At 37.2% G+C, this 14,373-nt stretch overlaps 1 protein-coding gene across 1 annotated transcript; it reads left to right on the top strand.

Moving 5' to 3' along the window:
• Positions 1-9,669: 9,669 nt before the first annotated feature.
• On the top strand, positions 9,670-13,059 carry pou3f2b (POU class 3 homeobox 2b). The gene has a single exon (XM_056476265.1). It carries the CDS (start codon positions 9,804-9,806, stop codon positions 10,938-10,940), a length of 1,137 nt encoding a protein of 378 aa, XP_056332240.1. The 5' UTR covers positions 9,670-9,803; the 3' UTR covers positions 10,941-13,059.
• The last annotated feature ends 1,314 nt before the right edge of the window (positions 13,060-14,373 follow it).

Raw genomic sequence — 14,373 nt, 5'->3', positions numbered from 1 at the left:
TATTAGTCATTTTTCTTACCATTTTTTTCATCTGCTTTATCTATTTTCTTTTTGGAAAGCTGCTTCTGACCATTACATGTAAGCAACATCCTTAATTTATTATCTTAGGTAAGGCCAGATTTCATAATTAAAGAATAATTGTGATTATGCAATGGCAAAATTATATAAACTTTGAAGCATCAGAATTGGTACTCTGTATCGGCCAATCACCATGACAAGGAATCTGTACTCGGTATCGGCCGATCACCATGACAAGGAAATGGTACTCTGTATCAACTGATCACCATGACAAGGAATCGGTACTCTGTATCAGTACTTGTTATCGGTACTTGGTATCGGTACTTGGTATCGGCCGATCACCATGACAAGGAATCGGTACTCGGTATCAGTACTTGTTATCTGCACTTGGTATCGGTACTTGGTATCGGCCGATCACCATGACAAGGAATCGGTACTCGGTATCAGTACTTGTTATCGGTACTTGGTATCGGCCGATCACCATGACAAGGAATCGGTACTCGGTATCAGTACTTGTTATCGGCACTTGGTATCGGTACTTGGTATCGGCCGATCACCATGACAAGGAATCGGTACTCTGTATCAGTACTTGTTATCAGTACTTGGTATCGGTACTTGGTATCGGCCGATCACCATGACAAGGAATCGGTACTCTGTATCAGTACTTGTTATCGGTACTTGGTATCGGTACTTGGTATCGGCCGATCACCATGACAAGGAATCGGTACTCTGTATCAGTACTTGGTATCGGTACTTGGTATCGGCCGATCACCATGACAAGGAATTGGTACTCGGTATCAGTACTTGGTATCGGTACTTGGTATCAGTACTTGGTATCGGCCGATCACCATGACAAGGAATCGGTACTCGGTATCAGTACTTGTTATCGGTACTTGGTATCAGCCGATCACCATGACAAGGAATCGTACTCTGTATCAGTACTTGTTATCGGTACTTGGTATCGGTACTTGGTATCGGCCGATCACCATGACAAGGAATCGGTACTCTGTATCAGTACTTGGTATCGGTACTTGGTATCGGGCGATCACCATGACAAGGAATCGGTACTCGGTATCAGTACTTGTTATCGGTACTTGGTATCGGTACTTGGTATCGGCCAATCACCATGACAAGGAATCGGTACTCTGTATCAGTACTTGTTATCGGTACTTGGTATCGGTACTTGGTATCGGTCGATCACCATGACAAGGAATCGGTATCAGTATCAGTACTTGGTATCGGTACTTGGTATCGGCCGATCACCATGACAAGGAATCGGTACTCGGTATCAGTACTTGGTATCGGCTGATCACCATGACAAGGAATTGGTACTCGGTATCGGCTGCAAAAATCCTGATCAGAGCATCCCTAGTTGCTGATATTTTATTCAGAATTATTTTAATTGTTAAAAAACTTTTTCATGTAATTTTCACTTCAATCAAAATGTAATTATTCATTTCTTAAACTCTTAATTAGCATATCAGAATGATTTCTAAAGCATTGTGTGATATTGAGGACTAGTAAATGGTGCTGCAAATTCCGTTTTGTCATCTCATAAATGGATTACTTGTTCAAATATATTACAATCTTAAAAGTTATTACACATTTTATTAATATTGTGCATTATCACAGTATTTTTGATCAAATAAGTCTAGTTAGGCATAAGAAAATATTCAAATACATGCATAATACCAAACTATTAAACAGTAGTTTACCTTTTCTCTGACTTTTTCATGATTTGAATCATTTCTGTAACTTCTTTTGACAGGACTGTGTGAATGTTATATAGTTGGGTTGAAATAGGATGAGAAATTACCCTAGGTGCATTTGAACTGGTCATCTTGCAAATATGCAAGACCACAGAGAACATACTGGAACATGTGGACCAGCTTCCAAGCCTTGTCTCTGTATTTTTATTGATTGTTTATCTTCAGCATAACTGGCATGTAAGATTTATGTTGATTGGCATTGCATTACCAGGATCAAGGAAATCCCTTGATGGTTCAAAGTTCAGTAATATAGGCAAGATCTTTATCAATACATAAATCAGCAAAAACCATGTGCAGCACCTTGTAATTCATGTGGGTGAGACACTTTCAGAGATGTTTTCTTCTCTGTGATGGAGTATAGGTACATATCGGTTTATGTTGTGGAAGGCTGTATATCAGGTTTTGAATGTGTTGGGAGGCTGTTCGCCGTCTCTCCTCTGGTTCTTCCCCCAGAGGCAGGAGCCTTATGGATCGCAGGAACGAGGAGGAGAAATAAATTGGAGAGTAGGATAAATCGATGCTTGACGGAGAGGCAAATAGACCTTCCAACCTCAGTCCAAACGCAGAGCTTTGGTTATTTTCCTTAGGGCTGTATTGGATTGGTTGACGAGGGCTGAGGAGAGGGCTCAGGCACGTCTTGGCCTACAAATGATGTCCTTTGTTTTATCCATTAACGTGTGGAGCACCTTTAGCATTTTGGGGTGGACACTGGTCCATGATTGGGGGAAGGGTGTCTGGAGTTTCAAACAGCAATGATGTTAGCAGGACTTAATTTCACTGTACAGCTAATTCTTGAATCATTCTATATGCAATGAAATCTTTGAATTTCGTCCTTGGAGATCCTAAGAAATTCATTCAAAACATGATTTGAACCTCATATGTAGTAGGGCTGACACTCAAATCACTACGGTAAACATCAAGCAACAGACTTGAGATCAACTGGTGCAAGGTGGTCTCAGCTACAGAGCAAACTTGCGAAAAGGTCAAACTTTTCAGTCACTATGTGCATGTGTGGATTTGTTTGCATGTGCATGTGTGCATGAGATGCAAAGCAAGCTCTTGTTGCATGGCCTGAACTTATAAATGTATAATTCATAATATTTTAGAACTCACAAATTTATAAATAAATAAAATAATAATAAATTACCTGAAAAGCTCTTAGGTTTCAATAAAAAATATCTAACTGATGTTTTAAAGTTATCAGTGTTTGGAACGATCTGTGTTTGAGATAATAAATATGGAATTTTCATATTTGTGAACAACAATCACTTTTGCATAAATATCAAAAATACCATCTGACTTTATGTCTCTAGTTTGCTGAGGATGACCAGGTAGGCAGTCTTTTGTGTTTTGATGTGATGATTCAAACCTTAGCATGCAAAGTGTTACTATTAAAAGCATTGCAGACCATTTTAACCCCTCACTTAATGCGTACATATCCTCATTTCATCTATGATTTACATGGAAACAGTTCCCAGCTGTTATTTTCTAAGATAACTTTTAACGGTAATCCAAACTTGCAGTGTTGCTCCACTGTGGGATTCTGCTGTAGTATTGATGTTTCAATTAGAACAGCGTTACATACCGCCGCTGCCTCGTAACACGGTGCGTCTCCTACCATCTGCTGCACTTCCACATATGAAGAACGAGACGCATGGGGCTAATCGAGCTGCACATGAGCGATGGGACCAGGAGCTCCTTCACATCTCTATAAAGAGGAGTCTGTAGGTCTGGAAACTCAGGTATAGCCAACTACTAGGCAACTAAGAGTTACTCTTACAACTTGACAGATGGGTTTCAGGGTTGTATGTTTGAAACCTTGAGATTTTGGAGATGTCACCAAAGAGGCATTTACATGACAATGAAAACTAAAATCTGATTTTTTTTTTTGGCCATTTGTTTACACAACAACACTTGAAGAATGCTAAATTCTGAAAACAGGTAATCATTTTCTTTTTGTAGTAAACTACAAAACATGACTATGTGCTAGCAGTTAGTGCTCAACATACTTGAGTACACCGGATTTTGAAAATAAATATTTGTATCCATTTCTCAGTGAATATAGGCAATGTATTTTGGTGCATTTAGACAAAACAGATCAAGTAAACAGATATTTTTATTAAAATAATATTTTAGTCAACAAACATATTTAGAAATTGAAAGATAATACAATTAAATTCAAGCAAAATATTGCAAAAATAAATTATAACCTACAAAATTTCAACTAGATTTTTCAAAATGTTTTGCTTCTCTTGATTTTTCTCTTTTTTAAATTTGTATTTAATATTTTTCTATAACATATATATTTGGGTGTACTGGTTTTTGAACCACAAGTTTTTTTGTTAGATAAGCTCCAGGTTTGGCTTCAGTACTGACTAATCTAATGTATATGCACAAATATAATATTGTATAGCTTCCTATTAAAAAATATGAATTTAAAAGAGAGATTTGTGAGGGGTGTACTTATATATGCGGAGCACTGTACATCTCCACTGTACATACTGTATATCTCTAGCGTTTATTGCATAAAATGCAATGATTTTCCTCCATTTAAGGTATTAGCTGTTTGTTATTCATCCCATTACCATTAAATTTTGACCTTTATACTGACTCATGTTGGTCTGAATGTTAGCTTGTTTATGTGGTACTGTTGTCATTATTGGTCACTTGGTGAATTGCATCACATGTCAACATGTTTATTAATTAATTAAAATATAAATAAGATATTATTTATATAGCAGAAAGTACTTAGTACATATTTAAAGGGATAGTTCACCCAAAAATTTACAGTTTTTTTTAGGGGTTTTTCATCTTTTATTGTGATAGGATAGTGGAAGACAGACAGGAGAGCATTGGGAGCAGATAGAGGGGAAAGATGGGCATAGGACCTCAAGCCGGGAATCGAACACAGGTTGCTCTGAGCACCATGGTGCTATCTATCAGCACACTTAACCACTAGACTATTGGTGCCAACTAGGTAGTTGTTTTTTTTTTATCTTCATTCATTCATTCATTCATTTTCTTTTCAGCTTAGTCCCTTTATTAAGCTGGGGTCGCCACAGCGGAATGAACCGCCAACTCATCTAGCATATGTTTTACGCAGCGGATGCCCTTCCAGCCGCTACCCATCACTGGGAAACATCCATACACTCCCATTCACACACATTACTGACAATTTAGCCAACCCAATTCACCTATACCGCATGTCTTTGAAATTGTGATGGAAAACGGAGTACCCAGAGGAAACCCTTGCGAACACGGGGAGAACATGCAAACTCTATGTGCTACCCACTGCGCCACCATGACGCCCAGGTTTTTAATCTGTTCAGGAAAAAATAAGATATTTTGAAAAATGTTTAAAACCTGTAGCCATAGTCTTCCATATAATTAGTATTACTATGGATATCAATGGTTTAAGGTTTCCAACATTCCTCATAGTATCTTCTTTTGTGTTTAACAGGTTTAGAGTAAGTAACGGGTCAGTAAATGATGCCAGAATGTTCATCTTTGAGTGAACTATTATTTGAACTGTAGAATTGTTCAAAATGATTTGCATTTGTAACCAAGGTCTCAAATGTGGAATGTAATATAAATTATGGCTCAGTATTTTGGAATCCTTAGCATTTGGTTTTTGTCCGCAACCTGTTGTTCATTGGGAAGCATGTTGAAGTGATTAAAGGTTTAGATGCTTGATTCAAATTAATACAGGCAGTGAGTCTGCTATTTGGCAGTGTTGTTTATTCTGGAATAAGATTAAATAAAGCACAGTAAATGATTCTTCTCCATGTCATGGGCTGTGGCATTTGATCCTTGCTCTTCTGTGGGAGAAAAACAAATCTCTCATTTCTCCAACTGGTCCTGTTCAAAAGGAATGATTCAGAGGCTCTGAAGATGCTCAAGTCGCTTTTGGTGCGTGGACGGATCTCATAACAGGTCTCCACTTAGCCTCACAGGGGTGGTCTCTTGCGCCCCCCACAATGGATGCAGACAATCGGTAACCAATTGTAGTGAGGGCCAGATTTAACGATGTCTTTGTGTGAATTAATTGCTTGGGATTACTGGAATCTCGGTGCAAGACCTGTTCAACAAGAGCTCTGTAAGGATACTCCCCCACTGACAGAGATAGTTCTCCCCTTACAAATGCATACGTGCATAGTTTTTTTTTAATACATAAAAAGTATCTTAAAACTAATTCACTTATTTTTTTAATAAAACTATTGAAATTTTACGGTGTGCGAGTTAGAAGCTATACATTGACTTTGAGGGGACCAGTTGTTTGCACTCTTTTAAATAAAGAATCCATAGTTTTTGTTGTTATTTGGTTTGATGTCATATAAGAACCATTTAGACCATATAAGAATCAGTTAAACATATAAGAACTATTCCCATGCAGAGAATTTGTCTTAAGTTTTTTTTATAGAACCACTTTTTCTTTGTGCTAAAGAATTCTAAATAACATTTGTAGAATGAAAAAGTTTCACAGATGTTTTTTTCCTGTAACCATCGAATTTTAAAGGAATTTTAAACGTATGTAAATAAATCTAAAGCTATAGATTTCCTGAGATTATATGTATTAGTTACATAAGTACTAATGTCGCTCAATGCTTCTTATAAAAAAATATGAAAATGTTTAAAGGCTAGCTTCTATATTTTAGCAATATAATTTATGGAACATTATTGACACGCTGCCCGACGCGTAATAGAAAGGAAGGATTGACTTTAGTGCTGTTGCCATGATTACGAATCGCGGTTTGGCAAGAGTTCACGACTAACTTGTATTGTAGCCTACTTTAACTTGTAACTTATTGAACATAAGAAAGCCTTGTTAAAACCTCTGGGCACCTATAGCCTAGCCTGAATGAATAATATGCTATTCTGCTACACTTTAAACCCCTCCATCTGTTTTCATCGGAAGACATTTTATTATTCCAAGCTTTTTGCTCCGTCTTGGGTGATCAAATCGTCAATGATTGGCGTAACTATGAGAAGAGTTTGATTATTGTGTGATTTAAAGCATGTCTTTGTAAAATGTAATTAATTATTTTCAATCAGTATTTGAACATGACCGGGATCTTGTGTGAAAATCCACTGAGGGAAATATGTTGATGTATGGGGAGACAGTTACCTAATTAGACCATAAAAAATGGAATCTTTACAGCATGCGGGTCATATAATTACTGTTAATTTAACGCTCAGATTCTCTGTCATTAATTTTTATTCCCTTAAATGTAGTTTGGCAGCGGCTCCCGGAGCTCAGAAATAGATTTCACTGTATTTGAGAGCGCGCTGGCCCTTCCAAATGAATTACCGTAGACCCCACAGTCCAAATAACAAGACTCGCATCATTTATGCGTTGTTAAGCCATGTAATTGAACGATCCATAGTTTGCATATTATACCATTAAAGTAATGTGCTTTGGTTTTCTCCCAACACGACTATTTAAGCTTCTGTGGCGTTGTGGTAATTCTCTGAATTACAACCTTAATTGCCATAAATGTTCTTTTGATTTGGGTGATTTCACTGTTACGCCACAATGATGTTCATTATTACGCGGATGAATTTCCGGAACGTGTCTTTAAAGTTTCTCCTTTTTTCTTTTTTAAAACGCCCTTTAACCTCATCTATTATATTCTCTGTTCAGATTTTCAGCTTTTATCTTTTTTTTTTTCTGGCCACTGAGTCTTTTACATTAAATGTTTCATCTTTTTTTACCGGATAGGCTTGTGTCATTGCCATGATGACCACACTGTAGGCTACAATAATAACTTGAGCTTTATAGGCCGACCCCATCTTTTATTGACCCATTTCAAACATATGCGCTTATATGTGAATTATAATAATATTAACAAATAGCCTGTTTTGTTATACTTCTTAAACGTAAATATGAAAGGTAATTTGATATTTGGAAAAAAAATAATAACTAGTCCTATTTTTATATAAACAAATGCATGGTTTATTGGGATTTGAACCATGTTTACTACATGCTAAATTGTTACCTCATGATGCGTATTTGTACGGCGCTGTACGCCCTGCGTTAAAGTTCATTAGCTGTGCAAATTACACTTTATTTACTACCTTTAAGCAGTTCCTTAAAATCAGCTGATCTCTCTGTCTTCCTTGCTCCTTTTTGTCTTTTGTCCATTACCCTTGCTGATTTACGTAGGGCCTTCTAGAGGAGGCGATGCTGGTGACGTACGAGGCGTTGTTTAATTTACTGCTCTCTATAGCAACCAGCAGCGCCGCTGAAAAAATGTCCCCCTCCTCGGACAATGTCGTGTGCTTTTCTTTACAGAGGCTCACAGAGAAGCCAGCTGGTCAGCTTTAGACACCTGCGGTCCCAAACGGCCCACTGTTCCTCTTTGAAATATTCCTTTGACGTGAGTACACCATACAGACCCCCAAAGAAAAAGTTTTTTTTTTTTTTTTTTCTGTTAGGATTTATAGAGACAGTTGTGGTTAAAAGAGAAGTGTAACTGCTTATTTAAAATGTTTGTTAGATGTTTGGAATATGGTTTAGTCTTTTTAATTGTAATTAGCATATTAAAAAAAAATAAAATACTTAAATAATTACTGGCCAGTTACTATTGTGTTTAGAAAGTCACTAGGTTTTTCAACACACGTGCTTCTGATTGCAAATTGGATAATCGGCATTTCTTTGTTTTATAGGATCAAGAAAGTGTGGTCTATATATCTAAATAATGTACATATTGTGCCATATTCATGACTTCATTTAATTCTAAAATTTTAATAAATCCTATATGTCATTTTTGTTTGAAGTATTTTATTTTTACCTATTTGTTTAGTGAACAAGTCTTGTTTAAAATGTTTATTCCTTACTTCCAACTCTTATGCCGGTTGTTAATTGTTTATGACATCCAGTGATTGTACACTTTATGCTGTTCTTTATTTTTGAAAGTGAAAAATATAACATAATATAACATCACATCCCATTTCTCATTCTCTGTGTTCCTCATGCTTTAAGATTACATTTATAGTTAAATAAACAAATGAATCATCTGCCTAAAATATAAATAAATAGTAATGATTTTGTTTATTTTTCTCTCCTTCCTTGGGTTATTGTTATTATTATTATTATTATTATTATTATTATTATTATTATTATTATTATTATTATTATTATTATTATTATTATTATTTACTTTGTGAAGCTAGTTACTAGATTTTCATTCTTTACTAATCTGCTAAAACAGCATAATTTAACTCAGATCATCAATGTTATTTTTTGACCAAAACTTTTATGAATTTAAGCTTTTATGTCAGTTCTTCAAAATCTAACACTTTATTGAGTCAAGCGCCGCTGTTTTCCATAAGTTAGTCAACACCTTTTCACTTGTTTATAGCTGCATTTTACAAAAAAAAAAAATACCTCTGAAGATTCCCTGTTAAATTAACACTGTGTAAGTATCATTTCCTTAGCTTGACCAGCAAACATTACGCTAGAAAGACTACAAAAGTTTCCCTTTATTTAACGAATAAATCCCAGAACCTGTAAAAACAAAAAATACGTGAAGTGACATCATTTAAAAAAGTTCTCATTTATTTATTTATTTTTCAAATGCATAAATTATATAAATAATGTACATACATAAAGATTACAAACACACATAGCTACGCACACAATCACAAATGCCATAAGAGACAAGTTTTAAATAAATTTTTCTCTAAGTTATAAAAATCTTAACCTTTGATGTTCTTCGCTCTGGTCTTGTTGGCCCGTCGGTCCCTCACATTTCAGAGGTGCTGCAGGACACGGAGTTCTTTTGAGGGAAGAAGGCAGTGTTTGTTAAGACTCTCGAGCGTCCAATCAGCTGAAAGCTGCCTCAAAAAAGCGCGTCAATCATCCTCTCTCAGCCAATGAGCGTGGTCGAGAGGCGGAGCTCAGGTGCGCGCCTCTGCGTCCACTTGGCAAAGAGCCTGGGAGACGCCTGTGGCAAAAGAGTAACTGTCAAATGCAAGGTTCCTTTAATAGGAGCGATCAGTCCGGCTCCGAGAGTCATGGCGACTACAGCATCCAATCATTACAATATCCTCACCTCCAGTCCATCTATTGTACACTCGGAGCCTGGGAGCATGCAGCAAGCTACGGCTTACAGGGACGCGCAAACCCTGTTGCAGAGTGACTACTCACTGCAGAGCAACAGTCACCCGCTCAGCCACGCGCACCAGTGGATAACAGCCTTGTCACACGGAGAAGGAGGTCCGTGGTCGTCCAGTCCCCTCGGCGAGCAGGACATCAAGCCAGCGGTGCAGAGCCCCCGGGACGAGATGCACAATTCCAGCAATCTCCAGCATCAGTCGCGGCCACCCCACCTGGTACATCAGACGCACGGGAACCATCACGATTCAAGGGCATGGAGAACAACGACGGCAGCTCACATCCCCAGCATGGCCACATCGAACGGACAGAGCCTTATTTATTCGCAGCCCAGCTTCAGCGTGAACGGTCTCATCCCGGGAAGCGGCCAGGGCATCCACCACCACAGCATGCGCGACGCGCACGAGGACCACCACAGCCCGCATCTCAGTGACCACGGCCATCCACCGTCCCAGCACCAGCACCAGTCGCACCAGAGCCACCACGACCACTCGGACGAGGACACGCCGACCTCGGACGACTTGGAGCAGTTCGCCAAACAGTTCAAGCAGAGAAGGATCAAGCTGGGCTTCACGCAAGCGGACGTCGGACTAGCTTTGGGAACGCTCTATGGAAATGTGTTTTCGCAGACCACAATATGCAGGTTTGAGGCCCTGCAACTCAGCTTCAAAAACATGTGCAAGCTCAAGCCTTTGTTGAACAAGTGGTTGGAGGAGGCAGACTCCACATCTGGCAGCCCCACGAGCTTGGACAAGATAGCAGCGCAGGGGAGGAAACGGAAAAAGAGGACTTCCATCGAGGTAAGCGTCAAAGGGGCTTTGGAGAGCCATTTCCTTAAGTGCCCAAAGCCAGCCGCGTCGGAAATTACTTCACTGGCGGACAGTCTGCAGTTGGAAAAAGAGGTAGTGAGGGTTTGGTTTTGTAACAGGAGACAGAAAGAAAAACGGATGACTCCTCCCGGCGGACCTCTACCGGGTACCGAGGACGTATACGGAGACACGCCGCCGCATCACGGGGTTCAGACGCCAGTTCAGTGAGGGGGAGAAAAAAGACACAAAAACACTTACAAAACAAGGACATATCTTATCATATTGACTGCCTCAGTCTTCATTTATGATCATGTTCACACTGGAACTATCCAAAGTGAACGCAGCTGCGGTTTAGACTACTGAGGCGGGAGAGCAGATATCCGTCTTAAATGTTTCTCAAAATTCGTAGGCTACTGCTGCAACAGAGAGGGGGACCGTGCGTTCCTCCGCGCGAGCTAAGAGAACGGTTGTTCTGTGAAAACCCAGCACTGTGAAAAGACGCAGTTTTAAGGTGTAACCCTACTATTTATCAAACACTTTGAGACGAGCGAAATGTCCCTCAAACGCGAGCATGGGTGTCCCACAGCCAGTTGTTTACATCGAGACGCATTCACTGCATTTGCTTTTGCAGGCTTAGCCTGAAAAGTGACTAGTGCTGCAGCATTTGACAAATACACGCCATTTTTACTTTTGTTGTGGGCGACTGAGGGTGAACATCGATTCTACCGAAAAACAACATCAGTGTGACATGCATCTATCTACAGTATTTGACAATTTCTTTGGATCACAAGGCCTTGAAACGTTATTATTATTATTATTATTATTATTATTATTATTATTATTATTATTATTATTATTTAAATTATTATTATTTTCATCATTATTATTATCATCAGGCTATTTTAGATACATTATACTTACTCATAGAAACACAGTGATGAGGTGCAAGGTCACACTAAGCAGATGTTGTAGTCTTGGCGCCAAGAAATTAGTCTCACACAATTGATTCTGGTCTCTTTCTCCGTTTTATCAATACGGATGGCTCTAAATTGAAAAAAAAAAATCAAAAGAAACTTCCAGCATCAAGCTGCAGACAGGTCACCGAAGGGCTAGAGAAAGAATCCTGGCATTTTCCTTCGATAAAAGACGTATTACCATAAAATACAATTGTTTGACAGGACTCCACACAGTGCTGTAAATATTGTATAATTTTTAAAGGACATAGCTACGTTATTCTCTCACTTGAGCACTTTTCGTATTATTTTGAATTGGGGAAATATTTTAGAGGTTTTGGTTTATTTTTATTTTGGTCTCGATTTGTTTTGACATTAGAGTTGGTCTATTTTGCCTTTATATTTATAGTCATTTTAGCCGAATATTGCTTGCTATCTCTCGCGTGAGTCAGTTGCTTTTTACCCACATTCAGCTGCTTTTTTATAAATTAATGAGCTGACTTTACTATATGTTTATGTATAGTAAACAATGTTCAGTCTTCAACAATGTTAGCACTATTTTCTACCCAACGAATTCAATATTATATATCTCAAACATTTGAATGTCTTTTTTTAATTATTTTGAAATAGAGGTTATTTACACAGTATTGTGGAGAATGGGAAAAGCAAATGATGTGACATGCAATATTTTCATTTCGAGTCAAATGATTCCTCACTGGTCCATATGACAAAGCGGTTTTTGTGCATTTTATAATTCCATCTTTTATCAAGCATATCAATCGGAAACACGAGCACTAATATTGTCATATTATTATTATTATTATTATTATTATTATTTTTTTTTTATTATTATATAGTCTCCACGTTTACCCAACAACGGGGCTATAAGAATACTTGGGTTTTTGATTGATCAGTTTAGTTTTCTTTGTATTTTCTTTTCTTCTGTGTTTTGTAGTTCTTCATTGTGTTAGTCCCGCTTCGCCTTTATAGGGACACAATGCAGTGAGGATTTACTGAAAATGTAAACACTGGAATATTTGGAAAAAATGGGAATATTTTTTCCCAGGGGCTTGCTATACGTGTGTAAATACAACAATCAGAAATTATTTTTATTTTTATTTTCTTATTGTATTATTTTGCTTATATTTTAATTCATATTTTTAATGTAAATCTATTTCACTGAAATTCCAGGGACATCTGTTTTTATCTTTTTGTTTTGTTTATCAAAGGAATCATTTACATAGATTAATTGATCAAACTGTCATGTAATTCAAAGACTGTGGGAGCTATTTATTTGTCGTTTTATTTCCTCTGTCAGAAAGACTCCATCAAACGTTGAACTGGATGAAATTGTGGGTATAATAAAATGCGCAGAGGTTGTGATAGAAATTTGATTTTGTAGTTTATGCTGTTTTTTTCTGAATCGAAGTATCAAACATTACATGTCGTCGGGTGTGAAAACAACGCAGGTAAAGCCTGAATTTCCTGATATGTCACATTTTGAAACGAAAATATAAAACAGGCAACAAACCAACAGTTCAAGCGAAATACCACACGCGTTCAGATTTGTTAATTTGTCGCAATCTCAAATGAAGTCGAGTTAAAATTGTACTACTAATGCAAACAGAATAATTATTTATTTTTCCCGAAATATGTGAAAGAATTCCGTGATTTATGTGGTAAAACATGTTTACGAATATTTAAAAATAAAGAATATATATTTAAAATCAGCAGATTTTGTATAGGAAACGGTTAAGGATGAAGTATTACTACTATTTAATATTTATTGTCAACAACGTGGGACTCGATGGGCCTTTTTATTGCATTAATTTAATTTGTGTATTCTTGTTTGCAATTCACTTTTTAGCCTATATTTGGCTAACTTTTTGCATCTGCACAAAATACATGTAAAATGCATTTAATTGATCATGTTAAACGTCACGTTGTCTTCGAAATATAATTCATAATTTCGTCATGGCTTATAATAGTGAACGGAAGTATTTTTGGTGTTGCTCTTGTGCTTTTTTAGTGCTCTGCTTTAAAGGTTTGCAGTGTTAGTCTCATTACCATTCAGAGAATAACTACTATATTTTTCCGTATTAATTTCGGTAAATTAAAGCTAGATTTAAGAATGAAGTGATACAGTTTTCTCTATATTTGTGTAAACGGAATGTTTTAAATCTAAATTTGAGCGCACTCAATCCGCGATGGCCATCCTTATCCTCTAGTGCCACCTAGTGAAATTTTATCCCACAACATCTAAAGTAACATTGATTAAATGTAACACCAGTGTTTTCTTCGGGTAGTCTGAGTTAAATAGGCGATGTAGCCATGTTAATTTGAACAGTATATATTACACCTACTCTGGTTCATAAGAAATCATTGTTTGTTCAAAAACACTTTGACTTGAAACACCAAAAGTTTTGGAGTAGCTTTTGAACTTCTGATTTTGTTGGTTTGCTGAGGGAACAAATGACAAACAGATTGGAAATTGTATTTTGAATATTGTAATGGTCCACCAGCTTGAGCTTCGTCTGCATCACACTCACAAGCACAAAACTACACATTCTAAACTCAATTTTAGATGGCTTTTCATTTACTTTTTTAATATATAAAACCCATTTAAACCACATGCATGGGAGCTCTTGCATTTTCTGCTTTCAATAATTAAGTCATTTTTTCTAAAACAATTAATTAATGTATATTTA

The sequence above is a fragment of the Danio aesculapii genome, chromosome 16, assembly GCF_903798145.1.
Source record: "Danio aesculapii chromosome 16, fDanAes4.1, whole genome shotgun sequence".
NCBI lineage: Eukaryota > Metazoa > Chordata > Actinopteri > Cypriniformes > Danionidae > Danio > Danio aesculapii.
The sequence above is the reverse complement of the archived record's forward strand: the minus strand, read 5'-3'. Positions and strand labels throughout refer to the sequence as shown.

What these genes read in the sequence shown, in the direction of transcription:
- pou3f2b (XM_056476265.1), top strand. Translation starts at nt 9,804, where the DNA reads ATGGCGACTACAGCATCCAATCATTACAATATCCTCACCTCCAGTCCA.